Consider the following 26,484-nt stretch of genomic DNA (forward strand, 5'->3'; position numbering starts at 1 on the left):
GTATTCATATATGAACGTAGGAGAGTTATATCCAATTTATTCTACTGTCTTTCCCATTTCTTTCCTGCTCCTTCCCCTCACTGTGCCCTGTCCAATAGGGTAAACCTCTCCTTCTCCCTCCCTGCCACTGCATTGTGAGTCAGCATCCACATTCAGTCCTTGGTTTTTTGGGATTGGCTTATTTCATTTAGCATAATAATCTCTAGTTCCATCCATATACTGGCAAAAAACATAATTTTATTCTTCTTTAAGGCTGAGTAATATTCCATTGTATATATGCACCACATTTTCTCTATCCATTCATCTGTTGAAGGGCACCTAGGTTGGTTCCGTAATTTAGGTATTGTGAATTGAGCTGCTATAAACATTGATGTGGTCATGTTACTATTGTATGCTGATTTTAAGTCCTTTGGGTATATGCCAAGGAGTGGGATAACTGGGTCAAATGGTGGTTCTATTCCAAATTTTCTGAGGAATCTTCATACTGCTTTCCAGAGTAGTTGTATCAATTTGCAGTCCCACCAGCAATGTATGAGTGTACTTTTTCCCCACATCCTCGCCAATATTTGTTTTACTTGTGTTCTTGATAATGCACGGCAAGTTATTAAAACTGAAAGTTTAAAACTGACTTTTTTCTCTTCCTCTTCTCTCTCTTCCTCTCCCTAACAAGAGAACAATCAAAACTAACCTTCTTCCTGTCCTAGGTCAAGTTATCTTTCAATTCATAAATCACAAGAATGAAGGAATACAGATCTTGGGGATGGCACCAGTGAATCTAAGAAATAGCTATCTCTCAAGGCTACAAGTGAACTATAACTCCTGTGCAGTCACAGACCCTGTTTTAAAAGACCATGGATCCTCCTAGCAGTTAGAAATCACAACCTCCAGGACAGGAGACTACTGTGTTTCTCCTTTGCTAGCAAAGATATAAAACTTCTTTTTCCTTTTTCTTAAAACCTTGTCCTTATTATTAGATTGGCATCAAGAACAAAGACTGATTTGTTATGAAAAGTACCTGAGAAAATCAATATAATGGAGCCAACACTTGTTTTGGCTTATGTATTCTGTCCAAGGTAAGCTAGATCCATTGCTTTGGAGTCTGTGCTGAGGCAACACATCAAAGCAGAAGGGCGTGGTAGGGCAAAGCTGCTTACCTCATGGTGTCCAGGAAGGTGAGAGAGAGAGAGAGAGAGAGACAGAGACAGAGAGACAGAGAGAGACAGAGAGAGACAGACAACTACTACTTCCTCCAACTAAGCCCCACATCCTCAAGTTTCCACCACCTCCCAATAGTATCACCAGCTAGAGACCAAGCCTTCAGTACAAGAGCCTTTGGGAAATATTCAAGACCCACAAGATCAAACACAAATTTTTTTCAAAATTCTTTTCTTTAAGGCACCCATTAAGGATGTAAGAAAGCTTACTTGTCCAAAGGAAGGGTTACTTGAAAGAATCATTAAGATTCAGACCTGTCCTCAAAGAATTGTAATGTATAGACAAGTTTTGGGGATTCAAATATAGATTTTTTTTAACTTCATAGAATATAATGAATTTATCTTTCTCATTCAATTTGTATTCCCATTTTGGACACTTAGGACCAGAAGAAAAAGTATACATTTCCCTCCTTTCATGAGCTTACTAGTAGGCTAAGCCCTTAGTAAACAAGCTACATAATGACAATCACTTTGCATATCCCAAATAAACATTGAAGACACCAATATTTTTCAAATGTAGGATCAGAACACTTTAAAAAGTAATTTCAGGGGCAAACAACAATGATAGGACCCTGAATTTTTGTGTGTTGGTGGAGTAAGAAGGTGGCATACATGGCCAAGCGTGGTGGTGTATGCCTGTAATCCCAGCAACTGGGGAGGCTAACGACAGAGGATTGCAAGTTCAAAGTCATCCTCAGAAACTTAGTAAGGCTCTGTCTCAAAATAAAATAAAAAATAAAAAAGTTTGGGGAAGTAGCTCAGTGGTGAAGTGTCTCTGGATTCAATTCCCAGTACCGAAGAAGAAGAAAGAGGAGGAGGAGCAGCAGAAGGAGGGGGAGGATAAGGAAGAGGAGGAGGTGAAGAAGGAGGTGGCGGCACATGTGGAAAAGAGGCTGACAATTTGACCTCTGTACAATTTATGTTCTAAGGACTGCTATAATTCTATGCAGGACACGTCACCAATCCCCAAAAACTCTTTTTCTGTAATATGAAGAAAAATCAAGTTAATTAGAAAATAAAGAGAAATAAGATTTTTAATCTTATTTTCTAGTTATGTTGAAGTCATTTTCTTGCTGGAGGAAATGTGGTGGTGGTGATGATGATAATGATGAGATAAATAATGATGATTAGCTGCTGCTAATAAACTACCACTTATTGAGTTCTAACTGGGCATCAGGCATTGCACCAACCAATTGACATGCATCAATTCACTTTTATGCCAAAGACTAGTTTGTGATATAAATACCAGTATTCCCACTTTTCAGTAGAGAGGTTGAAAACATTCTGAGGAGTTAAATAATTTGTCCCTCAAAACAGTCAAGCAGGAATTAAAAATATTGACATGAGTTTGAAATAATATGGAAATAATCTTTTATATGAGCCTGATCTAGAATTTAAAGAAAGAAACCAAAAGGATGTGACATTGTCAAAAGGCAAGTTTTTAAAAGAAAGAAAACACTTATCCTATCACCAAAAAATAAAAAGTTACTTTATTCAGAAAGTGAAAGAAGAGTTAGGGTTGCCCAGGTGGTAGGAATTCCTGCCCAGATGACAGACAGGCAAGACATCCCGAGATGGCAGTGAGGGGCTGAGCTGCTGTTCTTCCTTCTGAAGGTCAGGGATGCTGGCACAGGTGAGACTGTCATTCTCAGTTACTGTTGGGGCACTGACAGTATGACGGACTAGGGAAGGAGTCCCTTCACTGTCAGCAATGATCACAGGCAGATTACAGGCGAAAGGGTAGAGAAGGTTCTTCTATATTCACGGTAGGTTTTGAAGAAAAGATGAAGGTGATTATGTTGCTATGGATTATGTTCCCATTTTCCTCATCTTGAATGAATCTCGAAGCTGTTACTTGCTCTTGGGTGGGCACTTCTGCTGGCAGGGTGGAAGAGGCTGCACAGGAGGGCATTTCTGCTGGCACTGCCTAGGTGGACATGGCTCAGGGCACTTTGGGGGTGGGCATGGCTCAGGGCACTTTGGAGGTGGGCACACTGGGGGTGGCTGGCAGGGCTGCTTGCACTGCTGCTGTTGATAAGACATCCTTCTGGAGTCTCAGAATCTGAAAGAAATTATATGACAGTGTTCATAAGAAAGGGTTCCCACAGAGGAACATCAAAGATGATGTAATATCAGGGGATGTTATTTCTCCCTCCAAGAATATTCTTTAATCCCTCAACTCCCTTTTTATGACTTTCTGACTTCTCCCTTCCATTTTAGTAATTTGTTTCAGCCTTGGGGAAACCTCCTTTTATCTCATGCAACTTTTACTAAGAAAATATCTGTTTCAGAGAATCAAGTAATGTCATTTGTGTGAAAATAAAATCTTCAAGAAAGTCATGCAATTCTTATTATTATCTCTTGGAAGTCCCAGTAGGCTGATGGGGTACAGAGTAAAGGGCTGTTCAGGAAGAATTCAAGGGTCTTACATCTGCTGAGACATAGACCTTTGAAAGGAACACCAAAAAAACTATGGAAAGAGAAAAATGCTTCATTCTGTCCTTGGCTTCGAAACAAATCTTCCCTATTATCTTCTTTTTTCTCTATGAATATCAAACTATTTACAAAACAAAAATAAATCAATACAGTAAATTATTGTGCCCCAGTTGTAAATTTCCATCAACTAAGTAACATCTGTCCCACCAAACTTACTGTCTCCAGATTCAATTCAACACTTGATAAGACAAAAAGAAGAAAAAAACAGATAAACTCAATGAACTAGACTTACCAGGTTCTCCAAAGTAGATCAGGCCTCTAGTACCAGGAGTATAGTATTCATCCCTCAGAGGACCTCTTTATAAAGCTTGAGCTCCACCCAGGAGGAAGTTGAACTGCCTAAAACTGGGCTGGCCGAACAATTTCCTAACCAAAATGCAAATCTGCCTATAACTGTCCTTACAGGAGCTCTGAAAAAATGGGAAATATCCTGTTCCTGGATCTCCCCATTGGGTTCAGTACTTCTGATAGAGACCCTACCTTAGCTCTTAGTTTCAGTAACTGATGTCAGTGGGAGAATTTGGAAGATTCCCTGACTTTTTGTCAAAGTTTGAAGATAATAACCCCTTCCTGTATTATAGCCTCCCCCAAATCTTCAAACTACCTGATGTATTTGTTCCACGTTAGCTGATTATCATTTCATGGCCTTTTCCACCTCTACTTTCTTCATACAATTTGCTCATGTGCTAGAAGGAAGGAGAGAATTAAAAATGACCTACAGGCTAGTCCCAGTTCCCTCTTTGACAAGTCGTAACAAGCCATGGTGACAACCATGGGCAAGTTTGAGTCTTTCTCTATGAAATAATAGCTGCCTCTCAGTTAGGATCATGACTGCACTGGGCCATCTCTTGATCCTGTTGAAGTCTGAAATTTTTCTCCACCTTTTTCTTTCATATGTGTAAACCCAGATTTGACACAATGTTCACCTCTTTAAAGTTATCTTCTTCTAACTCAAAAAATCACTTCTTTCCAAGAGAGTTTCTGATTTCAGAGTAGAATCCAGACCTCTCAGTACTTTTTCTCCCCTCAAAGATGTGTACTGGGGCACTTTTATTTTTAAAAATGTATTCTTCATCACCACATTAAGGTAACGGAAATAAGTGAACAAAAATTACAAGCATTCATTCAGAAATTATTAACTGAACCACACCTGCGTGGTCCCCTCTGATGTTCACTATAGAATAGAACAAGATGCTAGAACCACAATATCACGTGTAAATAAGTGAGTAAATTTGGAGAGAAGAAAGGATCAGAGAACTGAAAGTCTGAAATCTGGAGTAAAATACGAATCCTACATGTTGGTTTTCTCTTACTTTCTTTTCAAACAGGTTTTTCCCACATTTCTTTCAAACAGGTTTTATGTCTTTGAAAAATAATAGATTTGTTTACACTCTTGTTTATGCTCTGTCTTCTCCATAAGCTCTCCAGCTCCCTCCACCTGCTATGTAATCCTGTAACTACCCAACATTTCCCTCTTATCTGTTCAATTTGTTATATCTTGTTCACTCAAGACATATGTTTCCAATGCATTTACGGGGTAATCCTTTAATATCTCTTTTAATTCTTTCTGTAATTAGTAGGACTAACTAAATATTACATATTAAACATTTAAAGTGTTTTTGCTAGAGTTTCCTTGTCTTGGTCAAATAATCAGGAAGCTTTCCAAGAATGTTGTTTTCTATTTGGAGAAAGAACAGAAGAATGATGAAGAAGAGGAAAGACTCACCAACTCTGAAACAGTCACCAGCTGTGCTCCAGAAAGTGCAGGAACATTGAATCAACCTAGAGTCACGTCCTCTCAGTTAAGCAGGTTAATTAGGTTCCCAGAACTGTCACTGCTCCTGACTGGAAGGAAAAGCTTGCGGGGATCGCCACTGCTCATGACACCTCAGAGACAGCCATTGCTTCAGCACCTTGAGCCAGGTCATCATTAGATGGTTTGTACAGAACATCACACTTGCCAAATGGTGAAAGGATAAAGTAAAGGGACTTTACTCAATAGGTCACATACTCCCCATAGCTTCACATCACATCTCAAATGTAAATTATTGGAAATGTCCAATTTATGCCATTCAAAATTTGAGAATTAGCTGGCTCCATGGGATAACACTGTCAGATAACACAGTTTCAGTTATACCATGAGACTCTCTGAATACATCCCACTCAAAAAAAAAAAAAAAAAACTGCTAATCCTGAGAAGATAGGCACCAAAGTCATGGCAGACCTGAGACATGAAGCATAGCATACTTCACACACAAACACACACACACACACACACACATCTATTATCTATCTACATCTCTAATGAACCTAGCTTTATGATCTTTAAAAGTCAATAGCCCTGAATTCAATCCTAATAATTCTACTTGCTAATTTTCTAAAGGTTTTTACCAAGAACCATTACTACAAGAAAAATGACAAGAAAGAACGAAATTTTAAATCTCTTTCTAATTCTTGACTTATTTTATCTCACATTTTACTACTATATATTATACCTGATTAAACAAAACAACCCCTGTAAAGCAAGATTCTACAATAAAACGTGAAAGAAATATATCTAAGGAACTAGGAATTATGGTGAAATATTCTTGTCATGTTCAGATTAATAGTAAGTAATTGCACCTTCCTTGGATTACTGCTTTTGCATTTATTTCTCCATCATTCTTTTATAATCTTGCTGAATCAGAAAAATTATAGGACCTATATATGGTGAAATTCTTAAGACCATGAAAGAATGTTTTGGAGGATTATTTAATATTATCAAAAATATTCAAATTATAATAAAAACCCTTAAGCATGATGACATTTTGAATAACATATACTCATAAAAAGATGTAAAATAACAACAATTTGTTAAAAGTTATTATATCTGGCTGGTGTAACAACACATAAATTCTATTACTTTATCCAAAATAGTTCCAACCTGATGACTGGTTTCAGGAAATGTGGTATATATACACAATGGAATACCAGTTGGCCATTAAAAAAAAAAGATAAAATCCTATCACTTGTGACAATGTGTATAGTGGAGGACATTGTATTAAATAAAATAAGACATGTACAGAAAGACAAATACTACATGATTTAACTCATATTTAAAATCTAAAAAGTTGATCTCATAGAGGTAAGTGGTAGAATGGTGGTTACCAGAAGCTGGGAGTGTAAGGAGGTGGAAGAGATGGGGAAAGGTTAGTCTATGGATACTAAGTGACTGACAGGAGAAACAAGTGCAGAATAGAATAATGATGATGCATTGTATATTTCCAAAAAGCCAGAAGAAAAGAATCTGAATGTTTTCACCATGAAGAAATGAGGCTCTAAGTCACAGATATGCTTACCCTGATTTGAATGCTACACAATATACATGCATACTGAAATATCACACGGTACCACACAACTATGTATAGTATAGTGGGATGTCACTCAGTCCTAAAGAGAAAGGAAGTTCTGATGCATGCCACAATATGGATGAATCCCAAAAACATTATGCCAAGTGCAATGTCAGGCACAAGAAGGTTGTGTGATTCTGCTTATATGAGGTACCTGGAGTAGTCAAATTCACATAAACTTGATGTTGAGTGGAGGTTACCAATGACTGGAGAGGCGAAGGTATGAGAAGTTGCTGTTTAATAAGCAGAGTTTCTGTCTGGGGTGATAGAAAAAAGTTCTAGAAATGCACAGCGGTGATTGTTGCATGGGACTGCAAATGCTTGCACTTAGTGCTGCTAGATTGTGTATTTTAAAAACGAATTTTAAATGGAAAATTTTGTTATTTTTCCATGATGAAAGAGATGATTTTAAAAACTGAGCAAAGGAAAAAGGGATTTAGAACATTAAGAATTTTCCATTAATGGCTTTTATTCCTGATGCTTATTCATGCTTTATGGAGATTAATTTACTTGGCTAGAATATTAAATTTATTGCAAAACCATGCTCTAGAAGCAATAGAAATATTGTCTTTATGTTACAGAAATTGAAAAAGTAGTTTCAAATGTCCCAACAGGATAAAACATTAGACCCCAAATTAATCTACAAAATTTCAGTGAGCAGGTTTTACAATGATATCAACTCCTCTTCAACAAATAAGAAAAACATTTTGTGAAAAATGAGAAATTGTTTCCCAGATAAACAAATGGCTAGTATATATATAATGTGATACTCAAACATAATAATTAGTATAATATGAAGAGCATGATGAGATACTGTTTTATATTTATTTAATTGGGGAATAAAAGCCCAGTAATATCAAATGTTTGAGAGACTATGGATTATTGAGATCTTTATGGATTACTCATAGAGTATGGAATAGTACAGTCATCTGGGAGAGAGATCACAACTCGTAAATTTATCAACCATATATATTAATTATAACCCCCAAATCAACTCCTCAGTATATACAAAGGAAAACAATATTTGCCTATGTGCAAATATTATGTGGCAGCATGATTGTAAGAGCAAAAACCAGGAATAACTTAAATTCTATTGAGAAGAGATTGGATAGTAAAATTGCTATAGTCATGTGATAGAAATCATTTATAATTTAAAAAAAGATAAACTACAGTACTATTTTAAGCAATAATATGAACAGATCTTTGGAAAATAATATCAATTAAAAAAGCATGTCCCAAAAGCTACACATAATTAAAATATTCCTTTCCTAAAGTTTATGAACCATTAAAATAAACAGTAAAATAAAATTAACAATAAAACAATGAAATGAAAAACTATGTGATGATAACACAAATTTCAGGAAGAGAAGAGTAGGGAAATTGGATAAGTTGCTGTTAGTCAGGTAGACCTAATTTGTCAATTCTAGTTCTCAGCAGTCATATAAAACTTCAAACCTCTACTTTAAAAATAATTAACATGACTCACCTTTGTATGGACAGACAGTTACAGAATATCTTGAACCAAGGCTTAATGTCAGTACAATTTAGCAGAACTAAGTTCACTTAGGGGAGAAATTAATGATGATTCAGACAAATCCAGTGACCCCCATTAAATCCTCTTTTTTCCCTTGTTTTCACATCTGCCATGACGCAGAGCAAGATTTCACACTAAACCCCTCCGAGTCTTAAAGCAGCAGATGGAAATATAGTTGACAGAGTACTTGCCTAGCATGCAGGAAACACTGGATTTAACCCCTGAAACTGGAAAAAAAAAAAAAAATTAGAAGGGAAAGAAAACAATCAAGATGTGAAAGGTGACCAAGTTTAAGAATCTTCCCTACTTTTTATATTAGGACTTTTTTATTCACTTTCTTGCTACAATAAAAATGTTAGCAACAGCAATGATAGCAACAACAGTAAAAAAAAAAGATTTATTGTTAAGTGAAAGGCAACCTAAAGTGCTAATTATAATGTACACATTATCCCACTTAAAGAATAAGTCTGGGATGTAGAGATTATAGTCCTCACTTTGAAGTGGGAGAAACCAAAATTCAGAGGGATAAAGAAACTTGCCCAGGGTCACAGACTGTAATCAGCAGTGTATGGATTGGAAACAATGAAAAAAAGACTATGTTATGAATCTTGTTATAGTTCCAATTTAAGCAAGATGCGTGAAACATTTAAGAACTCCAAGAGAAACGGGGAAAGAGATAAAGATTCTCTCTCTCTCTCTCTCTCTCTCTCTCTCTCTCTCTCACACACACACACCCCTCACTACCACACAAGAAAAACACTGATCAGCTACATTTGCCAAAAGCAGGGTTTTTATTTTTTTTTATGGGAATAAAATGAAAAGAAAGAGAGAGAAACTGAATTTGCATTCAACCATGAAGCATGTTCTTTATTCACACACTGAGAGGAAGGAAGGTACAGTGCCCAGGGGATGGAAATCCCCACCTATGTCATAGACAAAAGGCACATGAAAGGGCTAGTCTTTGTTCCTCTATCTTAGGCCTTACGAGACAGAATCAAGGGTGGTTCTTATTTAGAGAGGAGCAGTTTAACCATTTCTGAAAAGAAGCCAGTGTTCTGTCACATAGCATTCCAGGCAGAGTAGTGGTAAATGTTAGTAAGCCCCCCACCAAAAAAAAAAAAAAAAAAAAAAAAAAAAAAAGCATCCTAGTAAGATGAAGAACCCATGGACTAGGGACTGGGGAGAAATATCTGTTTGTGCTTCATAGTTCTGAAAGTTTGTAGGGGTTGCTTGAGCTCTTGGGGTGGACTCTTCTGGCAGTGTGGGGGTTGCTGCACAGAGGGGACTTTGCTGGCACTGCTCACGTTGGTGTGGCACAATCGGGCTATTTGGAGGAGGACCTCATTCCAGACAGGAGTACCAGAGGTGGTTTCCAGGTCTACATTGTGTCAGGGAAAGGTGTGGAAGCCACAGTCATAAAGAAAGTGTTAAGAAATCAAAGCAGTTACTTGAAAAATCAAAGGGATAATTACACTGAGCTCATTAATTGAGCGTTGGCTTCTTTGCCTATAGGAGTGTCCCTCTATAATCATCTTATTGTTTGGGAAAGTTGCCTCTTTTTCTGCAGCTGATGCAACCAGCGTTTTGTTGTTTTGTTTTGTTTTTTAAAGTTCTGCCTCTGAGAATACGCAAGCAAAGGGTTTAGAGAAGTTGTCCTAAGAAAGACAATGTCAGCTCCATGTGTGTCCTTGGAGTGCAGGAACCATGTCAACATGTTTTTTAAATCACATCTCTATAAACGCTTTAAATGATTACATCATTATGTTTCATTTCCCATTAATTTATTTTCTCTTGTGATTTCAGTACAAAAAAAGTCAAATAACCTATCACCATATGTTGCTTCCATTGACTAAATAACGTGAAACAGAGCAACACAATTTGGACTTCTAAATTAAATCAAACACTTTCCTAAAGCAAAGTACAACACTCTTCTTTAACCCCACCAGTCAGACTCTACAGATTCTCTAAAGCCAATATGGAATTGAGGTAGTTCCAGTATTGCACAGAGCCTAAGTGAGAATGGGGTAGTCCACATCTAGGCTGTTCTAAATAGTGGGCAACTCAAATGAAATTCACCCAAAACTAAAAATGACTTGCTACACACCCTGGTTACAGGAAGTGTCCCGCCCTGAGATCCTCTTCTCTGGGGATGTGCTCAGTTAAACACTTGCCTTGCCTGGTTCCCTGCCTCACCTGGCACTTCCAAGGCTTTGTCCCAATTTGAGGATTGGGAGTTTCCCAGTTGGAAACCAAGATGATGCTTGAATAAATGGGGTCAGCACCATGTCCTGGCCATATTCCTTGACTTTCACTGGATACTTGGCCCCACCTAACCCTAGTCAACTCATAACTCATAATCTCCTCAGTCTACTGCCTTTAGCTTCCATGCTCTTTTTAATGATCTCTAATGAGTTGATGTGATATTGAAAACACTTTCCTTAAACATTTGTTATATATAATTGGAGACAAATGAATACTCCCAATACTGAGTACCAGGACCATATATTTTTAGATCAATAATTTCTTACTGTTTATACTTCTCTTACAAAAGACATATAGAATATATATATATACATTATATGTAACATCATAAATATACATGTCATATACCACATTTAACAATAGCCAAATACACATTTTCTCTTAGTATTCCCTACAGAAATAAATGAAATCTTCAGAAGCACATTCATCTCACCCTCTCGTCTTATTTTTAATTTAAAACAATATTATTTTAATTCACAATTGTTAACAGTGGATTCTCAAAATATGTAATCCAAGTCTGCTCAGGGACCAAGATATCTAAACAAGTTTTTAAAAAATGCATGTGTGCTTGCATATATGTGCATTCACACACAAACACACACACTCACACACTTTATAGTGATATTGCCCAGAAGCACCAGTATTCTTACAAGTTTTTTTATTTCTCATAATTTGCATAAATAGAGTCTGTTCTATTCAAAGCTGCATGGTAAATAGAATAGAAAGGTGAATGTATTTACAGAACGAGAGAGAACATGTTATATGTGAATATTTATTTAAGTATAAATATTTACATACACACTTTCCTGTCCTAAGATAAAACATTAAATACAGGTATATTTAGTATACACTGAACACCAAAAATCTGATTTCCTTGCTTGGAAGTAATATAGAAGGCAGACAAATACTAAAATTATGTGTGACCAAATTTATCCTGCCTGTTTGACTCACAAAATTTGGGCAATGATTAATATCCAAGTGCTTTTTAATTTTTTTAATAAAATTCACCTCTAGGCTAATACCTGCAGAGCTCTGCTAATGCTTCCAATTAAATATTCTTATTTAATGGCCTTTCCATCAAGTGGAAATATTTACAACAGTCATTTCAAGTCAGAACAAAAGGGATGATTTTTCCCCTGCCCTTTCAGAAATTATTTTTAAAAACCCATTTCAAGTAATTCCTTACTTGATGCTTACATAATTTACCAGAACCATATTTTCACAAGCTGTTTTCCTCCAAATAGAGCATAAACATGCCCTGGGCTTGGTAGTATTAGTAGAACCTGCTCCACTGTGACCACGTGGAGTTCACCAGGAATCCAGTACTTCAGATCTCCAAGTCCCAATCCCTGGGTCAGAGCTTGTTGAGAAGTTCTCCTGATAGCTCTCCAATACTGCTGCTCTACTGCTTCCTCTCACAGAACTACTCCCAAGTGACTCTTCCTGCTCCTTCAACTCTGAAGGACACCTGTACATTTTGACTTCCTGTCCTATCTCTGAAAAATCCAGCCTCTGAATAACCCCTTTATTCAGTCATAGTAAGCACTAATTATTTGCTATTTTGATTCACATATTTAAATAATGATCATGTGGTTACAGGGGAAAAATGAATAAGTTTAGGAAGAAGTTAAGGCCAGGTTATTCATAATCCAATCATTGTTCTTAATTATCATTTATTGAAGGACATTTTAGCCATGATTTATTGCTAATTTATTTTATTAATTATTATGACTTTCCAAGTGATAAAATTCCTCAAAGAGATGTATTACCATCTATCCCTTGTTCCACTTTTCCATTTACTCTGGCAGTGTGGGTGAATGGATAAGAGCTCTGTGGTGAGACCACACTGAGTTTTTCCTTCACACAACTCAAACTCTAAATGCATCCTGAGTCTTCTTGTGTTATTCAAAACATTAGATGTAGCAAATTTTTGCAAGTTCTTTTCCAGAAAACCTCTCTAATCTCTTCCCTAGAGACTGTTCTCTTCCCGCCACTGCCTGCATGGTGGTTTCCCAGCCTTAGTTTACTCCATCCTTATTCTCCTCTAGAATGATTACTTGAAGCCTTTCTTTTTAGTAACTTAAATATTTTTCCTATTTATATTTTAAAGGAAAATTTTTTCATATATTAATTTAATATATAGAGAGACATGAATATGTGCTTTGTAAGAGGCTTAACCTGCCTTCCAATGGCTGCACAGTAGTGGTGGGGTCAGACAGACAACTACAGTGCTCCAAGATATCCTATAAGGCAGTGACCGACCAGAAGTTTCTGACACATATGTGTTTCCCTTCCATCAGCTCCAATGGTTCCTGCTTCTCCTGCCTCTTCCTTAACCACCTTTCTCATGGCTTAGCCTACAGATTTAACCAAAGACAAGCAGTGAGAACCAGCCCATTTCTCCTCCAGTGCCATCTCAAAATGTATATTCCCCAGGCTTTCATTTCTACTCCACATTGGAAGGGTCATTTTTTTGAGGAAGGATTAAAGAAGTAAATAAAAGCTCTTTGGAAATGGGGAATCTCTAGGAAGGAAATGTTATATTTGTAAACGTCAATTCCTGATATATCATTTTCCAGTGCTATCCGGTGTGACTTGTTGCAGAAGATAATCTCATATGGCAAATAGATTCTTAAATTTTGACCTACTGTCTGTCTTAATCTACATTTGAAAAATTTACAGGTTGAATTTTAAACTTGCCATGTCATGTATAATGCAATGCACTGCCTATAATTAATATGCTTTAAAATTTTATTAATTCAAAGGCAATTTCAATGGAAACTATTAGCTAGGTAATAATATGGCAATGTGCAAATATAAGAAGAGTGGTAAGGAAATCACTGAATTTCAAGGAGTGCTTTCCTAATATATCTTCAGATCCTTCCAGAATAAACTAATTCCTGCCTATGCAGAGACTTACCTGCCACAAAAAGCCCACTGCATTATCCTGCCTTATCCTGGCCTGGACTACCCACTCTTGCTTCTTCCCTGTGCCCTTCAGTCTCTGAGACTGTTCCACTTTTCATGTGTACTTATTTATAAAAGTGCAGAAAGGGGTCACTTCTATCATAGAATCTCAGGACACTTTCTGGAAGCCCCCTGTCCTTTACATCCTAAATTCCAGGAAAAAAGATAATGTTCAATATGCACAGAACCTAAGAAAAATATAAACTGATATTTTAAGTCCATGCACAGACTCATGGTTTTAAAAAAGATACAGCAGAATTCAAGAGGTTTGACATTGGCAGGACTAGTATATATGTTTTCTCAGTCTCCACTTTGGCTCCAAGTCCCTAGAAGCAAGATGTTTCATGTTTATATATTTGCCTGTTCAATATCTTTCTTCTTCCCATATTGCTCTGCCAACTATATAAATAGACATTCTAATTCACAATCAAATATAAGCTCTAAGAGGATATCATGAATGTTTTTCTCTAATACGTCTGCAGAGTCTAGAATGGTCTGGCAAATAGTAGACACTGAAAAAATCTTTAGTGAATTAATTTGTGAGTTACATAATCTAATTTTCTCTCCTCAAACTCATATGGTTCCATTTGAACTTAATTGATCTAATGAGACCATCAAAAACCTTTCCTAGAATACAGTTTTCCAAAGGGAGAAGAAAGTGGGCAAAACGATACAAAGAAGGAACCCCACACCCACCCTCTAGGCTTTGTTCTCCAACTGAGCTCTAGGCAGAGTTCAGAAACACTGAATCATCTAAGCTCCCGTTCAGGAAACAAGGTATCTGCCACCCTCCCTTGCAAGGAAGCAGGGAGTTTTATGTAAGGACAGTATTATTCATAATCTCTCAGGAATAAAGCTACCACACTCAACAGCTTAAGAACAGATATCTGTAAATCAGATCATCACCAGTAAGTCAACATTTGGAACATGGACTCTTGGACACACCAAGGGACTTTCCCTAGCAGAAGGTGATTCCTTGTAACACACCCAAAACATGATCTTAAAGGAAGACTTCTCTTCCCCAATATGAAATTTGTGAATCATTTACTAAATCTGGATCACATTGGCAGGGACATCAGTTTTTGCATCTTCTGGTTTAGTGCCCCAGACCCTTCAAAGCAAAAGTTCATTATAAGCAGAGTCCCTCCTCAGGCATTAAGTCATTCCTGGGAGCAGCAGTCGTCAAGGGAAAAGTCCACTTTTGGCTGCTTGGATCACCCAGTCGATAATGACCCCTGAGACTTCTATTCACCGACAGCCTCCCCTTGGCTAGTAAGGAGTTCCCTGCAGCCAGTTGTTAGAGGAGAAGAAAGCCCAAACATGATGATTGATTGGCCGAGCATATGGGTGGAAGCCAAAAATGAACCTCTTCACAATAATCCTGCTCTGGAATGGGCCTTAAAGCACAGAGCTGAGGAAAACCCTACTAGTGGAGAAGAAGAAATACAGAGCGAGGGGCAGCTAGATGTCGATAAACATAAATAAGTACCCACAGTAAACTAATAATAATGTGAGGCTTAAAGTATGCTTATAATTACATTGTATGACAAGAGCCTGAGACTGAGTTAGCCTTCTAAGGTTCCTGGGAGTTTCTGAGCAAGAGTATGAGTACTAATATTTATAAGATTATAGTAAATCGAGGATGTAGGTTATAATCTCTGGAGCACTCACAAAAAAAAAAAAAAAAGTAAAAGGAATTAAAAAAGAGAGACCAATAGAGTAGAGGAAGGGGATTGAGGAGAGGAGGGTATGGGGGAGTATTAGGGAATAAAATCTATCAAATTATGTTATGTCCATGTATGAATATGCCACAATGAATCTACCATATACATATACATATAATTATAAGGCACTAATTAAAATAATAATAATAATAATAATAGAGGAGAGAAAACAAATAGATCAGGGGAGGGAAAAAAGGAGTAAAAGGAAGATAAAGGAAATGAGATGGATTAAATTATGTGCAAGTATGAAAATGGCATAATGAATCCCACTATTATATACATTTATAATGCAACATAAAAAATGGTCAGAATGTCTAAGAAAAAAATATATCCTTAAAAACTAATTCAGATGGGATGGGGAAGATGGTGGACTAGAGGCAAGCCAAGCAGCATTTCTCACAGCTTCTCATAGCTCTCTGACCCAGGATTCTAGCAACAGGAATACTGCTTCTCTGCAAGGTGGGTGAAAGAAATTTCACTAAAACTCAATGCTGGATAGTCAGAGTGCCTTAGAGACTTAGAAATTTAGGGATCATTAAACAACGAAAAAGGGACAAAATGAAGGTAAGCCGCTTGCAGTAGCAGTGGAATGAACACACAAGGACTGAGAAACTGAAGAAATACAACAGACATCCCAGCGTGGAAAATCCTGAGATCTGAGGGGCAGCCGGTCCTAGGTCAATCCAGAGGCTGTGGGACACAGCAAATTGATACCCTGTGTTTATTTACACAGTCGGCGCCCCTCTTTAGCAATAGTTCACAGTGAGCCAAACAGGAGCCATCTAGAGTCAAACGCACAGTGGCAGATACAGGAACCAAGAACTCGGATCTGGGAAAACTTGGCTGGCTCAGATACACAGCCCAGGTAGAAACCAGCGAAACATTCTGAGCCTAGCAAAATCCGGAGGTAATTAGGCACGGAGAGTATTTTACTTGGGGAGGGGGGATAAGTCAGAGAGGTCAGGGGGAATCTGATACCCTCCCCTATTTGAGTCCAGAAGCTCCCAGAACCTACTGTGAAGGTTTGGGAGCCTGCAGGGGTAAATATATCTGTGCTCAGTCCAAACTGAGGAGACTGGAAAAGTCGCAGGACTGGCTGTGTTGGGTGGAGAATCTAATTTCACCCAGTGACAGGTCCCAGAAGGCGTTGAAGGGCAGATATGATTTCACCCAGTGACAGGTCCCAGAAGGCGTTGAAGGGCAGAACCCAGTAACAACAAAACTGGCAAGGGACTGGCTCCTCTGTCTTAGGAGTGGCTCCCTGGGAGACTCCTGAGGTACAGTCTCCCAGCACAGTTAGGCATCCCCGAGTGTTTTACTATCTTCGGAGAACTAGCTGCACAGTTAAGCTCCTGGGGCCTCACTAGACCTAAGCCCCATTCCCAAGAGCTCCACCTACAGCTACTCATCTCATATAACCCAGCTGCGGCCTCACCCTGGAGCAGAGCTAACAGAACTTCCCATTCCAACATCTTACCACCAAGAAGAAAAGCAGAGGTTTTTGAACTCCAACTAGCATCTTTGTGAGTAACACAATTAAAAGAAAGGAGGTGACAACCCACAGCCCCAACTCTTGTGCCCGGTACATACCTCAAGATGAATCGAAAGTCTGGTATCAGTTGGGCACAGACAGCAAACATATATTCCCATTAACTTTTTTTGTCCACAACAATGAAAATGACCCCTTAATTTTGCATCAAGATCCTTTTGTTTGCTGGTTTTTGTTTGCTTTTTGGTTTTTTCCTAGTGTGCTGAATGATTCATGGACATTTATACATACACATATTTGTTTCTATTTCTCAATTCTGGCATTTTTTTTGTTGGTCATTTTTCCTTGCTCTGTCTGCTAATGGTTAGGGTTTTTGATTAGTATACTTAGATTTTGTTTTATAATGTCTTCTTCAGTATTTGTTTCCCTTGTTTCTATTTCTACATTCTATTGTTATTTCTTTTATTCTTCTTTTAATACTTTTACTTTTACTTTTCCTATCCCTCTGAATAACTCTTATCCTAAATCACTTTTGCATTTTCCATATTCACCTATTAAAATGGCAAATGCTTTTCTATCCTCCTATCTCGTCATATGTCCTCTTAATTAACTATTCTTAACATCTCTTAGTACTCATTGGTATATATAATGCCAGACTAAAGCTGTAATAATAATTAATACTACAGAGGTCAAAGATTACATTTACTGTTTGATTTTATGCCAGATACAATTCATGATTACTTACTGTTCTTACTGATAGAAATTGATGATCCTATCAATTCTGTTTATTGTGTCAATTAGCACTGAATATATCATAATAGAAATCAAGAACTTAGTTTATTACTATATATTTCTTAGGTAGGTCATTGCTATTATTTGACTCCCACTAATCTGTGAGATACAGGAAACAAACAAGGACACAGTGAGTTCACATGGTAGAAACTCTGCTGCTTCAGATCCTTCAGATCCTTTCAGATAGATGGGTAAACACACACACACACACACACACACACACACACACACAAAACAACCATGGAAAATCAAGGGGGGAAACATCCCAAACAACCCAGAATGCCTCAAAAGAAAGGAATCAAAAACAGAACCCATTGACACCACACTAAAGGAAATATCAGAGAAGGAATTTAGAAAGTTCATAGTTAAACTGATCTGTGGGGTAAAAGATGATGTAAAGAGTGAAATCAGAGAGAAAATACAAGAAGTGAAAGAACTCCCTAATCAGGATATAGAGATCCTAAAGAAGAATCAAACGGAAATCCTCTAAATGAAGGAATCAATAAATCAAATTTAAAATTCAATGAAAAGCATCACCAATAGACTAGCTTATTTGGAAGACAGAGTTTTAGACAATGAAGGCAAAGTACATAATCTTGAAAATAAATTTGATCATGGAGAAATGATGTTAAGAGACCATGAACAGAATTTTCAAGAAATATTGGATACCATTAAAAGGCCAAATATAAGATTCATAGAGACAGATGAAGACTCTGAAATACAAACTAAAGTAATGCACAAACTTTCCAATGAAATAATATCAGAATATTTCCCAAACCTTAAAAATGAAATGGAAAATCAAATACAGGAGGCAAAAAGAACTCCAAAGATACAAAATTACCACAGATCCACTCCAAGTCACATTATTATGAAAATGCCTAATATACAGAATAAGGATAGAATTTTGAAAGCTGCTAAAGAAAAATGACTAGTTATAATGACAGGTAAATAAATTCAGATCTCAGCCTATTTTTCAACACAGACCCTAAAAGTCAAGAGGTCTTGGAATACTACATACCAAGCTCTGAAAGAAAATGAATGCCAACTGAAAATACTATGTGCAGCAAAACTAAGCTTCAGAACTGAAGATGAAATAAACAACTTTCACAATAAGTAAAAGTTAAACAAATTCACAACTAGAAAGCCTGCACTATAAAATATATACAATAAAACATTTCATGAAGAACAAATGAAGAATAAGAAGAAATTAATAATAAGATGAATAGTCAAGCAAAAAGAAATCTAATTCAAGTTAAAAACTAGAAATATATCAAAATGATGGCAAATAAATATCATCTCTCAATAATAACACTGAATGCTAGTGGACTAATCAATCAAGAGACAGAGGCTGGCAGATTGGATTAAAAAACAAAATCCAACAATATGCTGTCTCCAAGAGACTCACCTCATAGGTAAAGACATCCACAGACTGAAGGTAATAGGATGCAAAACAACATATTCCTCACATGAATCTGGTAAAAAAGCAGGATTTCTATCATCATATCAGATAAAGTTGACTTCAAGCCAAAGTTAATCAAAAGAGAGAAAGAAAGCCACTACATACTGCTTAAGGGAATCATACAACAACAGGAAATAACAATCATAAATATCTATGCCTCCAAAATAAGCATCTATGTACATCCAACAAACTCTTCTCAATATCAAGAATCAAATACACCACAACACAATAATACTGGTTGACCTTAAAATACCTTTCTCATCACTAGCTAAATGTAAACAAAAAAATAATAAGGAAGCTATGGAACTAAAACAAATAATTAAAAATTTAGAATTAACAGATTTAAATAGAGTATTTTATACATCAATGACTGAATGCACTGTCTTCTTAGGAGCACATGAAACATTTTCTAAAATAGACCACATGTTAGGCACAAAGCAACTATTAGCAAACACAAAAAATGGAGATAATACACTGCATTCTATCATATCATAATTGAATGAAATTAGAAACCTATGATAAGATAAAAAATAGAAATTATTTTTTAACACCTAGAGACCAAATAATTCATTATTGAATAATGAATGGATAACAGAAGAAATCAGGGGTGAAATAAAAAACACTTTGAAGCAAACAAGAATAGAGAAACAACATATCAAAATTTCTGGGATACTATGAAGCTAGTTCTAAGAGGAAAGTTCAGTGCATTGAGCTCATTCATTAAAATCTTAGAAAGATACCAAATAAATAATCTAACATTATATCTCAAAGCTCTAGAAAATGAACAAACAACATCAAAGCAGTAGAAGACAGGAAATAATTAAAATCAGAGCCAAAATCAATGAAATTAAGATTCAAAAAACAACTTTAAAAAAATTAATGAAACAAAAAGTTGAAAAAATTAATAAAACTGATAAGCCCTTAGCCAAGCAAACCAAAAGAAAGAGAGAAAAATACTCATATTATTAAAATCCATGATGAAAAAAGAAATATCACCACAGACACTGCTACTGAAATACAGAGAATAATCAGAAACAATTTTGAAAATTTATACTCCAATAAGCTAGAAAATCTTGAAGACATTGACAAACTCCTAAAGACATACAACCTACCCAAACTGAACAAGGACATAGAAAATTTATACAGATCAATTTCAAGTAATAAAATTGAAGAGGCCTCAAAAGCCAACCTAAAAGCCCAGGATCAGAAGGATTCTCAACCAAGTTCTACCAGACCATTAAAAAAACTAATACCAATCCACCATAAATTATTCCATGAAATAAAAAAGGAGGGAACACTTCCAAACACATTCTTAAAGCTAGTATCACCCTGATACCAAAACCAAAGACACATCAAAAAAGAAAATTTCAGACCAACATCCTTGATGAACATAGATGCAAAAATTCTTCATAAGATATTGGCAAATCACATACAAAAGCACATTAAAAAGAGAGTACACCATGATCCCAGTGATGCAAGTTTGGTTCAATATATGGAAATCAACAATGTAATTCATCACAAAAATAGACTTAAAGACAAAAGTCACATGATTATCTCAAGAGATGCAAAAAAAATTTTGGAAAAATACAGCATCCATTCATATTTAAAACCCTAGAAAATGGAGGAATAAAAGAAACATACCTAAACATTGCAAAAACTATGTAAGATAAACCCAAGGCCAACATTATTCTAAACAAAGAAAAATAGAAAGCATTCCCTCTAAAAACAAAAACAAAAAAGGGATGCCCACTTTCACCACTTCTACTCAACGTAGTCCTTGAAACTCTAGCTGAACAATCAGGCAAAAGAAAGAAATTGTAGGATTATGAATAGGAAAACAAAAGCCCAAACTACCTCTGTTTGCAAAACACATGATCCCATATGTAGAAGAGTTGAAAAACCCCACCAGAAAACTTCCAGAACTTATAAATAAATTAAGTAAGGTAGTAGGATACAAAAATAACACCCAGATCAATTGTGTTCCTGTATTACAACCATGAATCAGCTGAAAGAGAAATTAAGAAAATGATCCCATTCACAATAGCCTCAAAAAAAAAAAAAAAATGCTTGGCAATGAAAGAAAAGAAAAAGGCAGACCTTAGAAGACGGAAAGACCTCTTATGTTCTTGGATAGGCAAAATTAACATTATTAAAATGGCCGTACTACCAAAAGTGTTATACAGATTCAATGCAATACCCATTAAATTCCAATGACATTCTTCATGTAAATAGAAAAAGCCATCACAAAATTAATTTGGAAAAATAAGAGGCCCAGGATGGCCAAAGCAATCCTCAGTGAGAAAAGTAAGCAGAAAAGTAAGGTAAGTACCAGACCTTAAATTATACTATAGAACTCTAGTAACAAAAACAGCATGGTATTGGCACCAAAACAGACATGAAGACCAATGGAATAGAATAGAAGACACAGAGATAAACCCACATAAATACACTTATATTACACTTATATTAGACAAAGGTGCCATAAACATACATTGGAGAAAAGATAGCCTCTTCAACAAATGGTGCTGGGAAAACTGAAAATCCATAGGTAGTAGAATGGGATTGAACCCCTATATCTCACCCTGTACAAAACTCAACTCAAAATGGGTCAAGGATCTACAAATTATACCAGAAACACTGCACATACTAGAAGAAAATGTAGGTCCAACACTCCAACATATTGGCTTATTAGAGTAGGGCAGGGGAGCTAGAATCTTCCATAGGCAGCCTTGCGCACTCCAGCGGTGGGCTCCTCCCTCAGGGCCAGATTCTCCAGCATCTCGGAGCAGGCCCCCCAGAGAGAGCCTTTCTGCACAGAACCAAGCTCCAAGTCCCTGACCAGCATGGCGAATTCCTGTCCGCAGGTTGCTTCAGAGACAAGGACAGGGCAGCCAGGGACTTCCCCAAGCAGCCCGTCTCCCTCTGGCAGGAAGCGCCTTTCTAGGCTAGCTTTTTGGAGCAGACCGCCCAGTGAGAGCCTATCCACACAGAGCCAGCCACAAGTCCCCAAGCCAGCAGAGACCTCCAACCTGCAAGCAGCCTCTGGGACCAGAGCAGGGCAGCTAGAGTCTTCTCCAGGCAGCCTTGTGCACTCTGGTGGTGAGCTCCTCCCACACAGCCAGCTTCTCGGAGCAGGCCCCCCAGTGAGAGACTTTCCACACAGAGCTAGCTCCAAGCCCTGGAACCAGTAGCGGGCTAGGGCAGCTTTCTTCAGAAGCACTGCATTATCAAATTACTCCAAGACTTCAGGCTACTGAAGGCTGGGAGGTGATACACTGGAAATCTATAGGGACACTTATAAGCCAAAAAGGAAATCTGCAATATCTCAGAGTCCCACTGACATCTGACCAATATGAGAAAACAAGGGAAGAAAATGTCCCAAACAAACCTAGATACTATATCAGTAAAACCCAATGACAGAACAGCAGAAGAAATGTCAGAAAGGGAGTTCAGAATGTACGTAATTAAAACAATCAGGGAAGCAAATGAGGAGATGAAAGAGCAAATGCAGGCATTGAAGGAGGAGATGAAAGAGCAAATGCAGGCATTAAATGATTGCACCAATCGACAGTTAAAAGAGCAAATACAGGAAGCAAGAGATCATTTCAATAAAGAGTTAGAGATACTGAAAAAAAAAAAAAAACAGAAATCCTTGAAATGAAGGAAACAATAAACCAAGTTAAAAACTCCATAGAAAGCATAACCAATAGGATAGAACACCTGGAAGACAGAACCTCAGATATTGAAGACAAAATATTTAATCCTGAAAACAAAGTTGACCAAACAGAGAAGATGGTAAGAAATCATGAACAGAATCTACAAGAATTATGGGATATAATGTAAGAATTATTGGAATTGAGGAAGGCTTAGAGAAACAAACCAAAGGAATGAGCAATCTATTCAATGAAATAATATTAGAAAATTTCCCAAATCTGAAGAATGAAATGGAAAACCAAGTACAAGAGGCTTATAGGACTCCAAATATACAAAATTACAACAGACCCACACCAAGGCACATTATTATGAAAATACCTAACATACAAAATAAAGACAGAATTTTAAAGGCCACGAGAGAAAAGAATCAAATTATATTCAGGGGGAAACCAATAAGAATATCAGCAGATTTTTCAGTCCAGACCCTAAAAGCTAGAAGGGCCTGGAACAACATTTACCAAGCCCTGAAAGAAAACGGATGCCAAACAAGAATCTTATACCCAGCAAAACTTACTTTCAGATTTGACGATGAAATAAGATCCTTCCATGATAAACAAAAGCTAAAGGAATTTACAAAAAGAAAGCCGGTATTACAGAACATTCTCAGCAAAATATTCCATGAGGAAGAGATGAAAAACAACAATGCAAATCAGCAACGGGAGGAACTAGCCTAAAGGAATAGCCAAATAAAGGAGAAACCAAATCATGTCAAAAAACAAAAATGAGTAAATGACTGGGAATACAAATCATATCACAATAATAACCCTGAATGTTAATGGCCTGAACTCATCATTCAAAAGACACAGACTGGCAGATTGGATTAAAAAGGAAAATCCAACAATTTGCTGCCTGCAAGAGACTCATCTCATAGAAAGATACCCATAGACTAAAGGTGAAAGGATGGGAAAAAACATACCATGCACACGGACACGGCAAAAAAGCTGGAGTATCCATCCTCATTTCAGATAATGTGGACTTCAAGCCAAAACTAGTCAGAAGGGATAAAGAAGGACATTTCATACTGCTTCAGGGAAGCATAAATCAGCAAGACATAACAATCATAAATATCTATGCTCCAAACATTGGCTCATGCATGTACGTCAAACAAATCCTTCTCAATTCCAGAAATCAAATAGACCACAACACAGTAATACTAGGTGATTTTAACACACCTCTCTCACCGCTGGATAGATCTTCCAAACAAAAATTGAATAAAGAAACCATAGATCTCAATAACACAATCAACAATTTAGACTTAACCGACTAATATAGAATATAGAATCCAACAAAGGACGAATAAACTTTCTTCTCAGCAGCACATGGATCCATGTTTTATGCCACAAAGCTACTGTTAGCAAATACAAGAAGCTAGAGAAATTACCTTGTACCTTATCAGATCATAATGGATTGAAATTAGAAATAAATGACAGAATAAAAAACAGAAACTTCTCCAATACCTGGAGATTAAATAATACACTATTATATGATGAATGGATAACAGAAGACATCAGGAGGGAAATTAAAAAATTCTTAGAAGAAAACGAGAACAAAGACACATCATATCAAAATCTCTGGGACACTATGAAAGCAGTACTTAGAGGAAGATTTATTTCATGGGGTGCATTCAACAAAAGAAGTAGAAATCAACAAATATACGACTTAACACTACAGCTCAAAGCCCTAGAAAAAGAAGAGCAGACCCACACCAAAAGTAGTGGAAGACAGGAAATAGTTAAAATCAGAGCCAAAATCAACAAAATTGAAACAAAAGAAACAATTGGAAAAATTAACAAAATAAATAGTTGGTTCTTTGAAAAAATAAACAAAATTGATAGACCCTTAGCCACACTAACAAAGAGAAAGAGGGAGAAAACTCAAATTACTAAAATTCGGAATGAACAAGGAAATATCACAACAGACACAAGTGAAATACAAAACATAATTAGAAGCTATTCTGATAATCTATACTCCAATAAAACAGAAAACCTCGAAGACATCAACAAGTTTCTAGAGACATATGAATTATCTAAACTGAACAAGGAGGATATACACAACTTAAATAAATCAATTTCAAGCAATGAAATAGAAGAGGTCATCAAAAGCCTACCAACAAAGAAAAGTCCGGGACCAGATGGGTTCTCAGCCGAGTACTACAAAACCTTTAAAGAAGAGCTCATTCCAATACTTCTCAAAGTATTCCATAAAATAGAAGAGGAGGGAACACTCCCAAACTCACTCTATGAAGCCAATATCATCCTGATACCTAAACAAGACAGAGACACTTCGAGGAAAGAAAATTTCAGACCAATATCCTTAATGAACATCGACGCAAAAATTCTCAACAAAATTTTAGCAAATCGCATACAAAAATATATTAAAAAAATAGTGCACCATGATCAAGTGGGTTTTATCCCAGGGATGCAAGGTTGGTTCAACATCCAGAAATCAATAAATGTCATTCACCATATCAACAGACTAAAAGTTAAGAATCACATGATTATTTCAACAGATGCAGAAAAAGCATTCGATAAATTATAGCATCCCTTCATGCTCAAAACACTAGAAAAAATTGGGGTAGTGGGAACATTCCTTAATATTGTAAAGGCCATCTACGCTAAGCCCATGGCTAATATCATTCTAAATGGTGAAAAACTGAAAGCATTCCCCCTAAAAACTGGAACAACGCAGGGATGCCCTCTTTTACCACTTCTATTCAACATCGTTCTTGAGACTCTAGCCAGAGCAATTAGACAAACCAAAGATATTAAAGGGATACGAATTGATAAAGAAGAACTCAAACTATCCCTGTTTGCTGATGACATGATTATATATTTAGAGGAACCTCAAATTCTACCAGAAAACTCTTAGAACTCATAAGTGAATTCAATAAAGTAGCAGGTTACAAGATGAATGCTCATAAATCCAATGCATTTTTATACATGTGATGAATCTTCAGAAAGAGAAATTAGGAAAACTACCCCATTCACAATAGCATCAAAAAAAAATAAAATACTTGGGAATCAATCTCACAAAAGAGGTGAAAGACCTCTACAATGAAAACTACAGAACACTAAAGAATGAAATTAAAGAAAACCTTAGAAAATGGAAAGATCTCCCATGTTCTTGGATAGGCAGAATTAATATTATCAAAATGGCCATACTACCAAAAGTGCTGTACAGATTCAATGCAATTCCAATTAAAATCCCAATGATGTGCCTTACAGAAATAGAGCAAGCAATCATGAAATTCATCTGGAAGAATAAGAAACCCAGAATAGCTAAAGCAATCCTTAGCAGGAAGAATGAAACAGGGGGTATCACAATACCAGAACTTCAACTATACTACAAAGCAATAGTAACAAAAACGCCATGGTATTGGTACCAAAATAGACAGGTATATCAATAGTACAGAATAGAGGACATGGACACAAACCCAAATAAATA

The 26,484-nt window shown here is 36.6% G+C and overlaps 1 protein-coding gene across 2 annotated transcripts in view; it reads right to left on the reverse strand.

Annotated features, from left to right (window-relative positions):
• Nucleotides 1-2,736: 2,736 nt before the first annotated feature.
• The window catches only part of LOC306670925 (uncharacterized protein), a 29,207-nt gene continuing 5,459 nt past the window's right edge, over nucleotides 2,737-26,484 (reverse strand). Inside the window, exons 1-2 of one of the 2 annotated variants that reach the window (XM_079155965.1) lie at nucleotides 5,437-5,460; nucleotides 2,737-3,276 (exon numbers count right to left, since the gene is read on the reverse strand). In XM_079155965.1, the coding sequence (XP_079012091.1) occupies nucleotides 3,066-3,257 (192 nt within the window). In that variant the 5' untranslated portion in view covers nucleotides 3,258-3,276; nucleotides 5,437-5,460 and the 3' untranslated portion in view covers nucleotides 2,737-3,065. Of the gene's footprint in view, nucleotides 3,277-5,436; nucleotides 5,461-26,484 lie in introns of those variants that run through there. The other variant, XM_079155964.1, reaches the window with a different exon arrangement.

Source organism: Sciurus vulgaris (assembly GCF_902686455.1).
Source record: "Sciurus vulgaris genome assembly, chromosome: 1".
NCBI lineage: Eukaryota > Metazoa > Chordata > Mammalia > Rodentia > Sciuridae > Sciurus > Sciurus vulgaris.